We start from the raw sequence: 18,467 nt of genomic DNA on the forward strand, positions 1-18,467 counted from the left end.
CAATCCCCATTAAGGGATTATTGAAATCGGGGAATCCAGAATCAAGTGGATATATGGAAATATAACATAATTATATAAAAATCCAATTTATTTGTTTCATTTACACGACTTCAAAAGTCACTTACATACATCAGAGTAGGTAAGTACATTCCTTGCAAAGAAAAAAACTTAAAATTACAAGCGTAAACATGAAATGAAACTTTAGAATAACCAAGTAAACATTTACGGTATAACTTTCGCAAAATTCTAGATACAAAGTCAAGGTAAGTTTTTCATCAAAGAGATCGCAGTAAACAAAGAACAAATAACTAATAAAGATTTTAATTGAAGCAGGGTGTGCGGTAACACCTAGTTCTAGGCGATATAATCAAGGTTTCACCTAGACCTAACCCAAAATAATAGGATACCCCTAAGTTTCGGCTATGTGGCCTACACCTAGATTTAGTCGGCTAAAACTGGGTGTATAACATAATTTTCAAAAAATAGTATATTTCAAGGCAATTACGAATTATTGGTACAAAATTGAAGAATTTCGGGGAAATTGACAACGTGTATGAGGGGAGTCGATAAATTTTTACTGGCAGCCCTGATGTTGACAGCTCATCTGTAAAATAGATTCCTTTTCAATCGGCCATTTTTGCCGCGACTGTCTTCGAACATGGTTAGTTTTGACTAAATCCTTAAATATTTCATCAATCTTTTGATTTTTGTAATGCTTAATCAAATAATTAATGTTAGATGTATCGTTGTGCTGTTGTTTTGTGTGTATTGCGGTTAAATGTTATACAACTTATGTTGAAATCTTGTGTCGTGTACGAGTAGACATGATTGTACAAATGATGATCTCCTATCTTTATAATATACGGTTAGAACCTGAGTTCTATGTGAAGATTTTACTAGGGCGGACTGATGTTACCTAGACTATATTATAAAATGTTTAATTCTCGAAAGTGGGTAAGTAATACTTGTTTTATTTTGTTTCCAGTCGCATAGAAAGTTTTCGGCGCCCCGTCATGGGTCCATGGGATTCTACCCCAAGAAGAGGTCCCGCCGTCATCGTGGTAAGGTGAAGGCTTTCCCCAAGGATGACGCCAGCAAACCAGTCCACCTTACCGCCTTCATTGGTTACAAGGCTGGTATGACCCACGTGGTTCGTGAACCTGACCGTCCTGGATCAAGTGAGTTTATTTATCACCTGTTTTGTGCTCCCATGATCGTGTCCCATGTGGTTATCACAGTTATAATACATCGTGTGATATTTTTCCAGAGATCAACAAGAAGGAGATCGTAGAGGCTGTGACCATCATCGAGACGCCACCCATGGTGTGCGTCGGAGTGGTTGGTTACATCGAAACTCCTCATGGTCTCCGCGCTCTGCTCACTGTCTGGGCTGAGCATATGTCCGAGGACTGCCGCCGTCGCTTCTACAAGAACTGGTAATTATAGCTTAGCCTCATGTTTATTTCCCAGCTAAATAATCAACAATTTCTTTTTTATAGAAATTTTCTAATCACTTGAAATAGCTCTCCTCTTAATAATGAGAGTTTAAAGCTAAATATGCCTGGAGCATATTGCCACCAATTGGTCTCCGCTCAACGATGAGGCCTTTTGGTTTTTCTTACAGCAGGCAATTTATGATTTAATCAGGTACAAATGCAAGAAGAAGGCATTCACCAAATCCAGCAAGAAATGGCAGGATGAGCTTGGACGCAAGTCCATTGAGAAGGACTTCAAGAAAATGATCCGCTACTGTAGTGTGATCAGGGTTATTGCCCACACTCAGATGAAGTTGCTGAAGCAGCGTCAAAAGAAAGCTCACATTATGGAGATCCAAGTCAACGGTGGATCCATTGAAGACAAAGTTAAATGGGCAAGGGAACATCTTGAAAAGCCCATCCCCATTGACTCTGTGTTTGCCCAAGATGAGATGATTGACTGCATTGGTGTCACCAAGGGTAAAGGATACAAGGGTATGTATATTTTCGCTAAGACTTACCTTGAATATTATCTTATATGAAGGACAAGACAAGAACTCACAGTATTATTTTTCAGGTGTGACCTCCCGTTGGCACACAAAGAAGTTGCCCCGCAAGACGCACAAGGGTCTGCGTAAGGTTGCTTGTATTGGAGCGTGGCATCCTTCAAGAGTTTCATTCACTGTTGCCCGTGCTGGTCAGAAGGGCTACCACCATCGTACAGAGATGAACAAGAAGATCTACCGTCTTGGACAAGGTCAGTTACCTTCAAGAATTCTAGAATACCTTTGTCAAAAAATTCTATGAATTAGAAATGACAAATTCAAACAGATTGCAGCATGCATATTCTAGTAGGTGGTCTACATTGCAAGCAATATTAATGTTTTTAATTTTCACAGGAATCCACACTAAGGATGGCAAGGTTATCAAGAACAATGCTTCTACTGAGTATGACCTGTCTGAGAAGTCTATCACTCCCATGGGTGGTTTCCCCCACTATGGAGAAGTCAACAATGACTTTGTGATGATCAAGGGTTGCTGCATGGGACCTAAGAAACGTGTCATTACTTTGAGAAAGGTATGTAATAATTGCAGTCTGATAACTTACCAAAACTCGTTAGTAGGTCATCTTAGGGCTTTGAAGGCATTCTCCTATGTGTTTGTAAGGATGTATGTTATTTTCATCCATGTTCAAGAAGTAGTTTATCAAGATAAGGAGAAACTGGGCACAAGTATAACATTTTAATTTGAGAAACTTTTTTAGTTGCTAATTATGATGTTTCTTATTTCAGTCCCTTCGCACGCACACCAAGAGGGCCGCCCTTGAGAAGATCAACCTGAAGTTCATTGATACATCTTCCAAGTTCGGTCACGGTCGCTTCCAGACGCCGGCTGACAAGGCTGCGTTCATGGGAACACTCAAGAAGGACCGCATCCGCGAAGAAGCTGCCGCCACCGCCGCGCCAGCGGCTCCCGCTCAGTCCTAGACATCTTTATGGACTAATAAATATAAGAAAACCTACCATGCTTTGTTTTATTCACTTGACTAAACTTTTTTCTTGCAAACACTCAATTAAAAATCCTAACGTTTGTTTGTACACTGAAGGCTCTGAAACTACTGAACAGATTGAAAAACCTTCACTGATGGAAAGCTCCACTCCAGACCCACCATAGCCCTGGCCTTGAGGGTAGGCTGGGACACTACGCGCGGCGAATGATGATCCCTAGGACATTTCAACTGATAGTTGTAATAGTGATGCGAAACGTGTCTGTTACCCAGGCCACATGTTGTCGACAATGGTCATTTGAATCTTAAAGATAATTAGTTTTGCGGCTTTTGTAACGTTACGCCAGCAGGAAATGTTTTCGTGAAATAATTAAAAAACTATAAGCGCAACAAAGGGGAATGCCGATTTTAGGCCTTGCAATGCCCAAGAAATTAAATTTAGTAAAAAAAAATATGTACATTTTACGTATTTAACTCTTCTATTTACGACGCGATACATGTCAGTAACATTTTTTTTATAAAAAATAAATATCGAAACGATACAACGAAATAAACAGACATTTGCTAGCTTGCCAATTTAAAATCCGGGAAAAAATAAAGATTTTTTGCAAATGTTGATTTGATATTTACACATATTTGTACTCTATTTATTCGTCTTTTTATTTATAGAAGTCCCAATGCATTTTATATTAGTACATCTAGATCTGCAATCAACTTACAAAATATAAAATAATGATTTTAATTAATGAAATCTACTTATTGCATTGATCGATACTTTGTTTGTGCTTTACTTGTCAATTGACAATAATATAAATGTCATTGCATTACTTTGTTTGCATTTGCATCTTAGTGATTCGCTGCGTGTATTTTGCTATAAAAATCGACGTTTCTGACCATGAATACTGACTCTGGCGATTCTCCTATACCTGACGACCACGGCCTGAATATGGATTCCGCTCTTGCTGATAATGAGAAAGTTTTCAATAACTTTTTAATACTTTATATAGGGCACATTAAAAAAAACCTTGTAATTTGAAAACTCCAACTATTTTCAATAATTTTTCTTTTACCAATATATTATTTGTGGGGCATACTATATAATAGAAACAATCGATGTTACTTGTGGGCACTCAGGGCCTAAATAACTATGGCGGCTTGGCATCCTCCTTTATAAATGTGCGCAACAATTACAGAAGCCGCAAAACGAATTATCTATAAGATTCAAATGACCATTGTCGACAACATTTTGTCTGGGTAACGGACACATGCGAAACTGCGACAAAGTATTGTTAGGCAAAGGTCATGTCATTCAGCCAGGTGCATTTTATTGCATTCAACGGCCTTATTATATTTTATTTTACTATACATTGATTTTTATTAAAATCGAGATGTACATTTCGACAATATTATTGACCAACCGTTAATAATAAACGTCACGGATAGCTGCAGTTCAGACTCGGCTTTTGAAGATCCGCTTGACCCTGTATCAGATTCAGATTGATTAAATAAATAAAATACAAACTCAATCAAAGCATTTGTAATTCAACCAACAAATTATCGATATTTTGTTTATCGATGTGTCCCTTCGATACCAGCTTGACAATGTAACTTTTGCAGCATGTACCATGTACATTTGCATTGAGTTTTTTTCCATTATTTCCGAACATTACGTAATAATATCTTAATATTCATTTTTAAAATTTACAAATGTACACAATTATATAATTTTTTCGAATTTTTAATGGGCCTGTAAAGGATTTGTTGTGACAGGACGTCACTACAATGTTAAGCTGTTAAGCGCTAACGAACTGTCATAGGGATCATGATTCGCCGCGCGTAGTATAAACCATACCACCATAGTAGAGTTGGGATTTCAAATAATTTCAATAGGCAATTGAAAAACCCTAGTTCTCATCAAGGGACGCGGGTCGGGAAGACTGCAGATTCTGATGAAATGCGTCTAAAAAAATTCATCTTGGAATAAATATCTGTAGCTATCTGGGATAGTGGGAATTTAACAGCACCTGGATAAAAAGGGTCCAGTACCTAATAAGACTTACTGCTATTGGGACTCAATACCTAATTGTTATCTAATTGTCACAGCAACTACCTATTGCGATTCAATTTTGACATGATCAACTTAGCAGAATCGGGCCCCAGATAAAATTTAAACGGTATTACAAATCCATTGGAATACTTGACTATTGTCTTGAGTAATAAGAATTTCAACACAATGTAGTTAACAGTTATCACTACTCAATAATGTCACGGGGCTGCGACAGGCCTCTGCGCCTCCAGTCCATGCCACCATGAGGTCACACAGGCCTGTCCACTTCGGCAATTTATCGCAGCAGCAGATTCCCCAGGCACATCTGACACCTCTTGTGTAGATGCAAAAGGAGATATTAGACTTAGTCAGAATAGCAGTCACCTAAGCACCTTGAGGTTAGCACTGTTACTTTAAGGATAAAGTTGGGGATGTTCATACATGTATTACATGTCATTAAGAAGTTAGTAATATATTTCCACAGAGTATAAAATAATGTATTTACTTATTGGTCAGGCTTATCAAAGTAATTGTTTTTCTTAATATACCTAATACACTGAAGAACTATGTTACGTTCCTGTCTAATTTCTTTGTATAATAATTTTTGTAGGAGTGTTGATGGAATTTTGCGCTTCACTTTGTAGTTATTTCTTTCTGGTTTTTTGACTGGTAAAGTGGTTTTCAATACCTTTTCTTTACTTTTAACAACTGCTTCTTGACTAGTCTCATGTTCTACATTAGTTTTCTCTATTTTAATTTCTTCTGGAGCATCATTGTCACTTTCATTATTTTCTATTGTGTCAGGTGTATCCTCTAATGCAGCTTTTATTTTATTATCATCATTTACTTGTGATTGGTTAGTTTTTTCTGTTGATTTTGCTATTACTTCATTCTCTTTTTCCTCAGCATCTTCATCTGATGTTCCATAGTCACACATGAGTGATGTTAAAGCTCCACATACTATTGGTTCTTGGGTGGTTGTTGTTTCTTTTGGAGTTGGTACTATCTCCTCATCATCTTCAAATAAGTCATCATTACATTGTAATGGTTCATCTGTATCAGCTGCTTCATGGTTCATCACAATACTAAGGATACCAGCAAAAGGTTTAAGCTTATTCTTCTCAGCAGGAACTGGTGCACTGGGTATTGTCCTAGGTATTTTCTTTGCTGGCTGTGTGTTACTTTGGTTATTATTTGTTGTACCTGTATTGTCTTTGAAATTCCTTCTATTCATTCTAGGGTTCTGATTTCTTCTATCAAAACTGTGATTCCTCTTTCTGGGTCCTTGATCTGAAAAGGATAAATTCGAAATTAATTATTATGTGCTGAAGGATTGAAAATTAAGTGATTATGTTTGAAGTTGTAAGACGATAAGTTGTGTAAAAAGGCACTACCTGTTGGTCCACGCCTATCAGTTCTACGGTCATGCTTCAAAGCCATTTTTTCTCCTCTTTCAATTTTTTCTTTATTCTCTGCTTCTTTTTTCTCTATATTGGCTTTGGTAGGGTACTTTTTTTTCCGTTCTTCACGCCATTTCTGTATGTCCTCTGGATTGTTGAGATTTGCAATCTTTTTGTATAAGCCAGATGAATGTTGCATTTGTATGTGTTTTGTTATAACTTTTGGATGTGCAATAAACTGACAACCATCTATGTTGCATTTCTGAAAAACAAAATAATTTGGTATAATTTTTTAAACTGAACTTACCTACATTTTATTCTTTTTAGTAGCCTACATCAGTGGTAAACGTTAGGCATTTATAGAGTTACACCAATTAATATTATACTTTTGCAGCACCATGAAAGTAATAAAACTTAAAAAAATAAGCGTTAGGAAGAATATTTAGTGTTAATTCAATTTGTTTCTTTATTTAGCCAAAAAATTACATGATGTTTACCTGGTGCTGTGAATTATGTTGCTGAAGAAGTTCTGCTGTAGGAAAGCCTCTATCACACGTCTCACACCAGTGCTCATCACTATTTTGAAATCTCGCATCAGGTGCTCCAAAACGTGGATTATTCCATTGAAATCGTGGAGGCTGCCCATTGTTCGGTCTCCATTGAGAGTTATAAGGCATGGGGCGTCGATACATGTTGTTCATCATACGTGGACGTGGAGGTCTATTCATCTTTTAGGCAATGCGGAATATAAAAATGAATTTTAACTTGTGGAAAACAATCGGAAATTTTTGGTTATTTACAGCGGAAATTTAAATACTTCGTAGTAATACGTAAGTTAGAGTTAAAATTCTTGATTTCACTTACTTTAATGCCTCAGTTTCAATGCTTGGGAGCAATAATTATATTATAATTTCTACTTTATAACCTCAATCTATCTACTAAAATAACAAACAACATTTTGATTGAAAACATGTTTATCGGTTGCTGTCAATACTGTTATATAATGTCATGTCATTTGTGGTAATTTTTTTTTTTTAAATTTTAATGGCATGGCCCTCTGGCCTTTGTGCCAATTTGTGGTATGGTAATTCATTCAAATACAGTTCGGAAATCACGGGAGTATGATCAAGAGGCTCTAGATGTGCCGCTAGTTGTAATTTCTGAATTTCTAAGCATATTTTTTTGTTTGTTAAAAAAATTGTTTAATCAAAATCTGAAACATTCATAGGCCGACTAAATTAAGCCCCGCATAAGTTTACCTTCATCCAACTACTAATCCAACAGTTAAGCTTCTCGATGAGCAATTTTTATTATATCCCAAAGAGAAACAACCGTGTTTAGTAAGATGTATCGGCCAAAAACTCAAAATCTGTACATTGTATTTTAAAATAAACTAAATCTAAATATTTCAGTGAAATATTTACATTAAAAAAAAAGAGCGTCAGTCAGTTTGACATTGACATGACATGAGACAAGCCCCGCAATGGTCCCACACGATCAGCTTCTGTGGAGTCAAAGAGTAAAGTAATATATAGGGAAAAGAGAGCCCTCTTACGTGATAATCTTGCAACCCAATTTGACATGCGCCATCTTTCTCTAAATTGGCCCCGAACTACCTACATAGCTATAGCTATAAAAATATATATGCATCATATTCATATCATTTTCTATTATGCTACGTTCAGACGCGCGCCGCGCAGCCCGGCGGGCTGCCTGGCGGGCAGCGCGGCGTGCAGCCCGTCGCGGGCAAGCGGACATTCAAGCTGTTTACACGCGCGCCGTCGTGTCAGTCAGTGCAAGAATGGCGAGCAGCGAGGATCTTGGTGTTGTTGCTGTCATAGCCTTTGGATTAACTTATTTTTATTGGAAAAAGAATCAAAATGATGAACGACGTTAACCATTCCGCCATGTTGTAATCTCCAATCGTAGCGACTTTCTTAGAACGTTTAATCGTCACGAAAGCGCAGGAGAGACTGACTGCCCGCGCGCGTGTAAACAGTCGCCGGGCGCCCGCACATTCATCCTTTGAACTTTGCCAAAAAACCGACACTCGCCCGGTTCGCGGCATTCACGGGCACGGGCGCGTTCACGGGCTCGGGCGTACCGTTTACACGCTCGTGAACGTGACTGTGCCCGTTGAATGTCGATTTGAACGCGCGCGTGTGAACGTACCATTAGGGTAAGTAGCACCATATAACTATAACATTGGTTATCGTTATAGTTACATGGTGCTACTTACCCTAATAGAAAATGTCATCGTTAATATAGTAAAAGGTCGAAGAAAAACAAATAATTATTATATATTACTTTTTATTTACGCGTGTACGCGGAATGCAAAAAACCGCCATATTGATATTTATTATGATCGGTTTTGTTAAGTTACTTGGAATACTGACACCAGGTCTTTTTAGATTAAATTTGATATTTGTGCTTTTTCAAACCGTATTTAATTTATTCACCTATTTTATCTTTTTTTTAAGTGTCTAATATTTTCCTCATACTTTTCTCTAATTAATATTGCATAAATAATTTTATATTAACAAACAAAATCGATTATAGTGTAGTGCCATCTGTTGGTAATTTAAGGTATCTTTTAAATAGTAAATAGTTTCCGGGCCAAATAAAAGGTGGCGACTCTTCGTTTACTTAGCTGTCAAAATGTACGGAGTGTCCCCCCCCTGTGTGGAGTGTTTACAGTTTATATTATTGCAGCTTTGAAAATTTTGTATTTTTAGGCCAGTTGAGATTATATTTACAAAAAAAATGAATAACTCCGCAGCAAGTTCTGCGGCTAAGGTAACCAAGAACACTAATTGGCGTAAGAAAATTATCAGTGTAATCAATTAAATTGTTTATTATGAATGGTTTCAGGTTGGAGAAATATTTACTGAGGCTGGAGCGGCTTTTAACAAATTAGCAGACTTAACTATGTTACTACATCCAATGGGAGAACCAACCGTAGGGTAAGGAAGTTATATTTATTACAAGTTGTTAGAAGGCAATCTATAGCACTACCAATTCTATATGCACTAGAATAAATACATTAGAATTTACATGTCAAGATGACTGATCAGGATCAGATTAAATTAATTGGCTGACAGAATTAAAAGCAAAACAAAAACAAGTCAACATAAAAGACTACTTTCTAGCTCATTATTTTTCTAAGACTAAGCATAGAATTTTATCAATTCCAGCCAGCAGCCCAAAACTCCAGTGAAGAAGAAATTAACTGAAGAAAGGAGTATGGCCAGTAGCAGTTTACCAGCCCACAGTCAACATATTCATACTGCACCTTTATCTCAACAGGTCTTTGTTCATTTGTAGCATTGTATTTATACTAAAACAAGATAATGTTGCTGTATTGACTGATATGCAGGGAAATTTCATACATACAGTTTCCTCCCATCTTTGGAATCACATTTAGATTAACCCTTTGTATGCCGTACATAGATCTACGCAAGAGACACAGTGGATTTTCTATTGTTCTCTAATTAGCGGCGTACAAGACGTTAAAGATCCTACTACCGTTTGATTGATTGGTAACATATGACTGAAAACTATATGTGTTACGAGTTAAAAAAATATGATACTAGATGCCTGTAGCCTGAAGGAAACCCTGTATGCATCAAATGCAAATTTTAAGTACAAAATCCACTATATTTAAAAAAAAATGTGGTCAAAATAATAAACACCACAAATACTAATTTTTAAGTTGCGGAAAGCAGCAAATATTACCTCACCGATGAAGAACTCACTCAACTGATGTATTAATTGCTGATCTATCCGCTATTATATCTATGCAATCACAGAAATACTACTGTAGAGGTTCTCTTTTTTTATTAAACATTTTCATTTCTGTAAGTCGTCATGTGATCTCTTAAAACATTTCATGTTATTTATGCTTTTTGGATTGAGTGATGACTTGGTAGAATAAATGCATGTTCATTACCAACACTAGATAATCTGTAGTCAATGAAAAAATTATGTAGGTACTGTTTTACATTATTTGGGAAGGAAAGGATGGAATGTATGTGCATGCGTGGCTATTATAGGAATAAAAAGCTGGAACTTGCATTGAAACAGTATTATTTTTCAGGTGACTCTAAACATGTTGAATGCTCAGGAAACGGAGATGGACACAGATGGATTGGGTGGTGATGTCAAGCTGGAATTTGAATCAAGCACAGAGGAAGTAACCACTTAGAATGAAACAAAATTATTAAAACTTATACATGTAATGTCATCAATCATCTCTAGAGCCTTTTCCCAACTATGTTGGGGTTGGCTTCCAGTTTAACCGGATAATGGGAACCGGACCGAAACTTATACATGTAATGATGTTATCTATTTCATAATACATTATGCAGTGAGGCATATGTCTTCTAAGAATTTGAGCAAATGTTTTGTACATTGTGTAAGATAATTTTGGCATAGGAATCTATTGTTTTTTACCAAGAGTGTCAAGTGTTACAAGATGGACTTGTTATAATTATTAAAATGATAAGAAAGTACATACTTAAACACTGTTTTAATTTTTTCACTTATCAATAAAATGTAAAACTGTATTTAGTGTTACATTTTCATTTTACGTTGCCTATTTTATTCAGATAAAACACCGCTTTTTCCACATAGTTTAAAAAAAAAACAGTTGATTAGAACCACTGTCAAAGTGTACCAAGTTTTACTTACTACATTTTCAAAATGCATGTTTAATTCATTTATAAGTCATCAAAACTATTATGAGTTAAGCTGATAGTTTCATAGAACTAAAACTTAGTACTCTTCTATTCCAGGAAGAATTTTCAGATTCATAGGTTTTAACATGAGTGTCTTCTGACATAGTTTTCTCAATAATGGAGTCTACATCGCTTTTTATTTTTAAACAGCTGTATAGTTCAAAGGAGTGACCTGATTTTTTAACCCGCCTTTGAGCATTTCTATAACATTTCCATGGTTGAGGTTCTATTATAATCGTCTTAGAAAATGATTTTATAAGTTTTAGAAATTCTAACAACCCTTCATCACCATTATTTAAATGAATCCACATAGTCACAGAAAAACAAAATGTAACATCAAAAGCTGTGTGTTGGTGTGAGTCTAAATATTTTTGTATACACAGTCTGTCATTTTGATCCATGATATTGCAAGTTATAAACTTAATGTTAGGGAATTCATTTGATACAGTAGCTCTTTCTATCAACGTGGAGTCGATGTCTATTGCCAGTATTTGGATATCACAGTCTGGGTAAACAGTCTGTAGGTACATATAAAGAGCCTTGGACAACTCCCCTGTGTTGCACCCGATGTCTAGGCACACCAGCTGCTTGTCTACTGGTGCTGGAAACATTTGTGGACGTAGATTGTTTATCCTTTCGCCAACATCGTGAAAAGAATAATAATTGATAAAGTTTCCAAACTTCACAGCGCCTGGGTCACTGCCGTAAAAGTTCAGATCGGTGTCTTTGATTTCACTTTCACTTTTCATTTTATTTACAGGAGAATATTTCGTTTTAATTTCTATATTTATAAAACATAAACATATGGACTGCTCGCTTTCCTTGCTGCTGTCAAAATATAAATGTCGAAGGGTGCTGTCAAAGTGACAGTAACTGCATCGTTTAGAAACGCATGATGCCCGTTTATAACGTTTGGTTTTCAGATAGTCGAAGATGTAATAAATAATTCATAGCATCAACCTCAACCATTCTCTAGTAGTTAACCAGAGGTTTAACCTGCATTCCAAAACATAGAAGAGTTAGGTATAAGCATAGCATAGATAGATTTAGCTACGAACCTTTGATCAGTCGATCCGTGCCGCTGTTGTAACTTCTTATCATCAAGATAATCTTAACGTCTGTAGTAGAACCCACTAACAGTCTTTGTAAAAACCCTCTTTAATATTTACCTACTTTTATCAATAATGAATAATACAATGAATGGTAAATACACTACTTAATACTCACAAAAAGTCGCGCTTGCGTTCATACATAATATATGCCACGACCATATATTATGTATGAATGTGGACGAAGCAAAAGAAGTAAGTGTACGTACATAAGTCTAAATATCGGCGCCGTGGCGTTTTACTGTTTCAGTCTAACCTCATGACAAAAAACCGCGAGTTTATGAATAATACTTGAAGTGAACTTACCTGCCTACACAAAACATAACTTAGTTAACCAAAGTTATGAACGAAATATCCGAGTGCGGATGGGCCTGTGTTTTGCCTATTCGTGTCAAATACAAACGCGTGTGTACGTACATGCTTTAGCTTTCTTTTACTATTCATGTAACAACGGAAGTACTAATCCTTTGCAATGTATATCAATTGCCGATCATAACTTCGGGGAAATTACAAATTGGTACATACATTTGTTACGTACCTAGTTATGTACCTATGAGAAATACAGTAAAATTACAAAACATAACGCTTAGGTATAATTAGGTATAGGTAAGAAGGTTCGTGGTATATCTGTACCTACCTTACTTAATTTAAGGGTATAGGTAATTTTAAACGACTTCAAATTACACGGCACTTGCCCGGTTTTTTTTATTTTTCTTCTGGTTTTCAATGTGCTCACATTACTAAAAGTCAGGATCGGAAACTCAGAGAAATCGAGGACAACTATCGAAAAATGTAGGCCACAAAACATTCTCTAACTTTATCTATACCTGACGACACTAACATTATACCTATTCAATGATAATTTAAAACTGATTTGATGATGCATGACGACAGAGAGTCGAGGGATCTCCTGAGTAGAATTTCGCAATGGGCCAAACAAAAACCGTCAGAAGTTGCTCGATCAAACAGTCCTTTTTATTACTTACTTACTTTTGCAGTATTTTTTTCCCAACATTTCTAATTTAAATAAGTCCTAATGGTCTGTTAATTATGCTTAACAAATAACAGCATGCTTATTTCTAAGATATTTTAGTACTCATAGGAATGGTTCTCTAATACCGTCTTAAAAGTCTGTTTGCGGGCAAGTTTTCCTTGGCGTCGGTTTTCAGTTGTAGGTACTCACGTGGTATGGATGAATATGCAGGAGCAAACTTGTCTAAGAATATTTACCTTACCGTAAGTTTTGCTTTTGTTGTACAGATTGGACTAAAATGAATAATATTAGGTAATAAATTCTAGTCTCATCAATATTTTACTCACTTGAAAAAAATATGGTGACTGTTACCTTGTCTTTGGTATTTTTTTTTAATCCACCAGGATGAAATTAAAAATACATGATTAATAAAACACATTAGGATAATACCTACCTACCTATTGATTTTATTTATTCTCAGTTATTAGTCGATCAAAGGGGGAGGCCTATGTTCAGCAGTGGACGTCCTATGGCTGAGATGATGATGATGATGATGATGATGATGATTAGTCGATATTTATCTGACGTTCAAAAAGTGCTGTCTTGCAGCCAAGTTTGAATATACTATTTTTTATACCTCATCATTATAATTCCCTTCCGCAATTATTATAATTTGGGCTATCTCTGACGATCCCTCTCATTGAGAGGTCTCTTACAAGTAGGTAACATATTCCTACCATCTTTAACACAATTCAGCTATTGTGGCCATAGAGTCAACATTTTGATTTTGCAAATTATAAAACGATTTATGGCTGTGACGATTCACAGCTACCTACATAGATAGCAGATAGGTTAAATAAAATTCGTTATACACCATGAGATTATGAGACATTGTTGATTAGCGTTTTCGTATCGAAATGCAAAAGTAAGTAAGTAATAAAAAGGACTGTTTGAATCAAAACTAAATTATTATTAAAATTAAGCTAACTATCTATTACTGACCTATTGGTAGAAATGATGAAGCCAATCCCAGCTATGTAGGTACCTCTATAGCGAAAAAGAACTGTCGACGACATGTTAACGATACACCTATTGATTTATATATTAATCCATCGATAAACGAAATGAGACCAGTTGCAGATTATCCCTGTAATCTCTTTTTTCATAATTTTATCGATGATTAGTATTTTTCGTTAAGTCTTTTCTGTGAGTAGCCTATTTACCTGAAATTTGAAATTGGTATGAAAGACAACAATTGGTATGGACACTGCTGGAGATGGCATAAGGCGTGCAATATAACCGAATCAATCACAGAAACTCTTGTTAGTAAGTTCATCGATATTGATAAATAAACGTCAGTTATAATTACATGTAGTAATTGATCAATATACCTAATGGATGTGTGAAAACTATAAATCACTACTGCACCAGCACGGCACGACACTGCTTTTACTTTCCTGTAAATCGTATATAGTCTTTGTACTGTACCTATAAATGTAGTGGCTTCAACGTAGTTTACAATGTACGTACATCCTCTGCGTTAGAGTGCAAGGCCGATACAGTTCACCTGGTGCAAGTGCGACGCAACCTTGCACCCTGCGCACGCGCTCATAAAGACTCCAATACTTTTCACCAGCTCAGACTCAGCGGCAACTAATGAACTGAAATCGGTCTCTTGCGAATGAAATGTGGGACTGAATGGTGTTCATAGCGCACGCAAGTGTTTGTAATTACACTTTTTCACACACGTAAACGTGAAGTAGGTGCAGCAGTCGTTGCAATTGGTAACAGATATGTGTCTTGCTTTTTGCCGTACATTTTATCGGAGAAATTGGCTTGGAAAATGGTTCTCGATCATTTTCAAGTTCAGTTACGTAAGTGCGCGTGCGGAGAATTAGTGCGGAATAGCGGATGTTTGGTGGTGCTCGACGGCCAAGTGGCGCACGGTTATAAGCTCTCACCCGCGCCACCGCCTGGCAGTCGCTGCTGGACCACCCTCATACACGTTCAGTTTTAGTTTAGTGCTGTGTGTGACAAAAACGAACATGTGTACCGCTTTCCGGATATACGTCCTATCAGTTATCTGTGTAGCAGTCGCCGCGGGCAATGTGCACGGACCTCGAAGATCCCGTAGGATGGAGGTCGACGATTCAGCACAAAACGAAATTGACAGTGGACGAGCTGAGGACAGTTCGTGGTGGTGGACAGGCGAATTTTCTGTTTTACAGAAACTTTACGACGACTGCAGTGCGCAAAAGCACATGTCAATGTGTTTGAAGGGAAAAGCTTTGATGGCACTCACAAGAGCAGTGGAACAGGTGATGTGTCGTGCGTTTAGTGTAATTTATACGTTTTGAGTGATACCGGCAGTGTAATGATGTTTTTGTTTGTGACGTACAGGAGAGCGTTCAGCTCGCCGATGGGCTGACGTTGGTGAAGCAAGCTGACGCACCCTCCGCGGTTGCGGAGCCGCGCTTCTTCCCTGGTATGTCCACAGAAGATAAGCTGGATGCCATGTTGCGCACAAGGTTCCAGCAGCTAATGAACACACACACCATTTCTATGGATTTGGCATCGGAAGGCAGGGGTAGAGGTAAACAATCAGAATGCTAGTATTTCAGTTAATCTTAAAAGTCTTATCTGTATGTTCTAAACATTTTCAAATATGATTTTAGGTAAGAAGGTGCTTCCTTACCTGTTACTCGGTATTTTCACTACCGTAACGATTGTGGGAGGAATGGCGCTAAAGACTCTAGCAGCGATTGCCGGCAAAGCCCTCATCGCCAGTAAGGTTGCTCTAACTATTGCTGGTATCATCGCCCTGAAGAAACTGTTCAGTCACGACGGAGCCCCCGCTGAAACCACCTTCCAAGTGCACGCTGATGGACACCATAGGTAAGAAAAAGCTTCCTTTTAATATGTTGATACCATTGATAAAGAATGTCAGTATCTAATTTGAATTGGCTTTTTAGCTATCCTTTGAACTGGTCAGTTTTTATTTGCCTTATTATTATTTCTTAACATGCCTTGAAGAAAACAGTTTCAAAAACTTAGTTTGTAGAGTTATTATAATTTTGAATAGTCATGTCTGTACATTCCTTCATTTATGGCTTTAGCTGCATATTTTAATTCAGAATATTTGAATTCTAGTATTTAATTCGAAGGCGGAACCTGTATGTGGTGAGGCCAGCGAAAGGTGGCGCGGTGGACCCGTACTCGTACGGGGAGCAGAGCACGGCGAGCGCGTAGCCGCACCAGCTCGCAGCCGGCGGCCGCTGGCCCCGCCGGCGTCACCCTCGCCGCTCACCACCGCCGCGACCACCGCGCCAACACACAAAATAACCTCAAACCAAAGTACCGTCCTCCGCGGACATCCCTTTGAGACGAAACGGTCGTCCATCTCAATTTCAAATCTATGTCAGTAAATTATTTAATGTAATTTATTTATTTGTGACTACAGTTGTATGTTTAATGATAATTAATTTATTAAAGTGATGTAAGAGGTAATAATAAAAAATGTTACACTCAGTTTGGTTTCATTTACACCACCTTTTACCAGTTAAGACGACTAGGCAGATCTTGATGTGATAATATAATTAGTAATTTAGCAAAACAACAATCAAAAGATCAGCACATTCGTGCTTACAGATAATTCTTTAATTACAATGATTCTTTGACAATAGTGGGTTATAAAAACTTATGAAACGCCTTAGATGCAGCTAATATGCTCATAAATTACATATTTGATCTGATGAACGACGTTGATTTAGTTTGCACATATTAACATGCGTATATATCACTTTTTCAAACACAGATGGTGCTCTAATTATTAGTGCAGGCCGCTTTCTTTACACGCTCTAGTGGAGAGGAGTCCGAGAAATGTGTCTAGATTTTCCGTTAATATGGGCGCTACGGCTATGAACGTGGAAAGTAGAAAGTTTTAATCGATTCACTGCACATGCACGAATACTGTTACAGTGCTTAGCGATTTAATTATCATCTCTGAATCGTATCGTAGATGATTGATTAGTTCATTAGAGCCGAATAAATAATGTGTTAATGAATGACGAAGCCCGTGTGTACATGCAGCTAACTAGCTAGATAGTGGAGCATTTTACTGGCAGAGGAACAGCGGAGTGTGGTGTAGCGTTTGTTCGGCTGCGGAAGGTCAGCTCGTTGATTAGCCGTGCGCCGGTAAAGGCCGACCACAGCGCACGTTTGTGAGCCCGGACGCTGTTTATAATGCAGATATGTGTTTGCCCAATCGCTGCACGCTACGCTGGCTATATGGCATCGTTAATGCGGCTGGCGTCTCTTTGCATACGCAAATATAGGGCGGGCGGACCAACGCTGATTAAGCGGTGCAGCGGCGGTAGCGCTCGCTTCATTTCTGTATCAGGAATTGTGAGCCTCACTTGATTAGTTTTTAGCTTGTATGTTTATTTGTTAAACGCACTGGGTCGTGCTATAAATGGGTTTGAATTAAGTTGAAATATTTTCTTCACTCCAGTTACTTTGTCTCATCTATCATGATTGAAGAGGTGCACAAGACATGTTAGTGTCTGCGCCGTGCATGATCAATGTACCAGCTGTCAAGAGAGGCGATCCCCTGGGACGTCACGCCTGGCGGACGTGGTGGACGGAGCTAATATTATCTGCTAACTTACCTTAGCAGGCATGCAGGTGTCGGTGCCACCCATCTGCCCACCCACTCAATACTTGATGGCTGTCTACATCTCGAATTAGGCTAACAATTCAAGTGATGTCTCCATAGATTACTGATTTAGGTCCTAATGCAAATTGTGTGCTAAATGGAAGCTGGCTAATGCACATGTATACATACTGGCTACTGTATTATGTATAAACGGAATGAATGTCGTAGCTAAAGTTACAGCATCTGGAAGCATATAACAATCTATGTGAGTAATGGATTTTGTCAATGTTCATAGGTTTGTGTAAGTAAATACAGGACGCGGGGCTGTGGGCGTCACTCGTACAGCGAAGTTACTTTACGGGCGAATGGTCAAAGTATTCGACATAAACCTATTTTGTTCTCTTCTTATATTGGATGTGCGCTCCCTTCTTCGCCTTCACCCGCTGCCGCTGTCCACTGCTCTAGGGTTGCTCCTGCGTTGAAAATAAAGATTGTTAAAAGTGGTTTTCAATTAACGAAATATCCGATAAGTAGGTACCTATTGGAGATTTTAGGGAAAATCAGCA

General features: G+C 37.6%; 5 protein-coding genes across 6 annotated transcripts; 3 read left to right on the forward strand and 2 right to left on the reverse strand.

Moving 5' to 3' along the window:
* The first annotated feature begins 517 nt into the window (after positions 1–517).
* Positions 518–2,998, forward strand: LOC124646064 (60S ribosomal protein L3). The gene is made up of 7 exons (XM_047186095.1): positions 518–661; positions 986–1,178; positions 1,268–1,436; positions 1,648–1,970; positions 2,053–2,232; positions 2,375–2,553; positions 2,768–2,998. The coding sequence occupies exons 1-7, from the start codon at positions 659–661 to the stop codon at positions 2,960–2,962; spliced, it is 1,242 nt and encodes a 413-aa protein (XP_047042051.1). The 5' UTR covers positions 518–658; the 3' UTR covers positions 2,963–2,998.
* Positions 2,999–5,500: 2,502 nt separating this feature from the next.
* LOC124645969 (nuclear fragile X mental retardation-interacting protein 1) lies at positions 5,501–7,446 on the reverse strand. 2 transcript variants are annotated; one of them, XM_047185967.1, is made up of 4 exons: positions 7,294–7,446; positions 6,927–7,157; positions 6,424–6,691; positions 5,501–6,319 (listed from the first exon to the last, which is right to left on the reverse strand). In XM_047185967.1, exons 2-4 carry the CDS (start codon positions 7,155–7,157, stop codon positions 5,535–5,537), a joined length of 1,284 nt encoding a protein of 427 aa, XP_047041923.1. In that variant the 5' UTR covers positions 7,294–7,446; the 3' UTR covers positions 5,501–5,534. The 2 variants fall into 2 exon arrangements, with proteins under 2 accessions (XP_047041923.1, XP_047041922.1); XM_047185966.1 differs by having other exon boundaries at positions 6,927–7,411.
* A 476-nt stretch (positions 7,447–7,922) lies between these two features.
* LOC124645971 lies at positions 7,923–10,950 on the forward strand. Its single transcript, XM_047185969.1, has 5 exons — positions 7,923–7,939; positions 9,112–9,225; positions 9,301–9,392; positions 9,624–9,735; positions 10,526–10,950. Exons 2-5 carry the CDS (start codon positions 9,193–9,195, stop codon positions 10,631–10,633), a joined length of 345 nt encoding a protein of 114 aa, XP_047041925.1. The 5' UTR covers positions 7,923–7,939; positions 9,112–9,192; the 3' UTR covers positions 10,634–10,950.
* LOC124645970 (probable RNA methyltransferase CG11342) lies at positions 10,649–12,003 on the reverse strand. The gene has a single exon (XM_047185968.1). It carries the CDS (start codon positions 11,912–11,914, stop codon positions 11,174–11,176), a length of 741 nt encoding a protein of 246 aa, XP_047041924.1. The 5' UTR covers positions 11,915–12,003; the 3' UTR covers positions 10,649–11,173.
* A 3,273-nt stretch (positions 12,004–15,276) lies between these two features.
* Positions 15,277–16,683, forward strand: LOC124646168. Its single transcript, XM_047186252.1, is given in 4 exon segments — positions 15,277–15,565; positions 15,648–15,840; positions 15,923–16,142; positions 16,382–16,683. Coding segments are annotated over 4 exon segments (801 nt in total). The 5' UTR covers positions 15,277–15,292; the 3' UTR covers positions 16,497–16,683.
* Positions 16,684–18,467: the final 1,784 nt, after the last annotated feature.

The sequence above is a fragment of the Helicoverpa zea genome, chromosome 3 (genome assembly GCF_022581195.2).
Source record: "Helicoverpa zea isolate HzStark_Cry1AcR chromosome 3, ilHelZeax1.1, whole genome shotgun sequence".
Classification (NCBI taxonomy): domain Eukaryota; kingdom Metazoa; phylum Arthropoda; class Insecta; order Lepidoptera; family Noctuidae; genus Helicoverpa; species Helicoverpa zea.

Excerpts from the sequence above, each read along its gene's own strand:
- LOC124646064 (XM_047186095.1), top strand. Across the intron at positions 1,971-2,052 it reads CAAGGGTAAAGGATACAAGG|GTGTGACCTCCCGTTGGCAC; the intron begins GTATGTATATTT and ends ATTATTTTTCAG. Across the intron at positions 2,233-2,374 it reads GATCTACCGTCTTGGACAAG|GAATCCACACTAAGGATGGC; the intron begins GTCAGTTACCTT and ends TAATTTTCACAG.
- LOC124645969 (XM_047185967.1), bottom strand. The coding sequence starts at position 7,157 with ATGAATAGACCTCCACGTCCACGTATGATGAACAACATGTATCGACGC. Across the intron at positions 6,692-6,926 it reads AACATAATTCACAGCACCAG|AAATGCAACATAGATGGTTG; the intron begins GTAAACATCATG and ends TTTGTTTTTCAG. Across the intron at positions 6,320-6,423 it reads TGATAGGCGTGGACCAACAG|ATCAAGGACCCAGAAAGAGG; the intron begins GTAGTGCCTTTT and ends TATCCTTTTCAG.
- LOC124645971 (XM_047185969.1), top strand. The coding sequence starts at position 9,193 with ATGAATAACTCCGCAGCAAGTTCTGCGGCTAAG. Across the intron at positions 9,393-9,623 it reads ATGGGAGAACCAACCGTAGG|CCAGCAGCCCAAAACTCCAG; the intron begins GTAAGGAAGTTA and ends TATCAATTCCAG. Across the intron at positions 9,736-10,525 it reads CTGCACCTTTATCTCAACAG|GTGACTCTAAACATGTTGAA; the intron begins GTCTTTGTTCAT and ends ATTATTTTTCAG.
- LOC124645970 (XM_047185968.1), bottom strand. The coding sequence starts at position 11,914 with ATGAAAAGTGAAAGTGAAATCAAAGACACCGATCTGAACTTTTACGGC.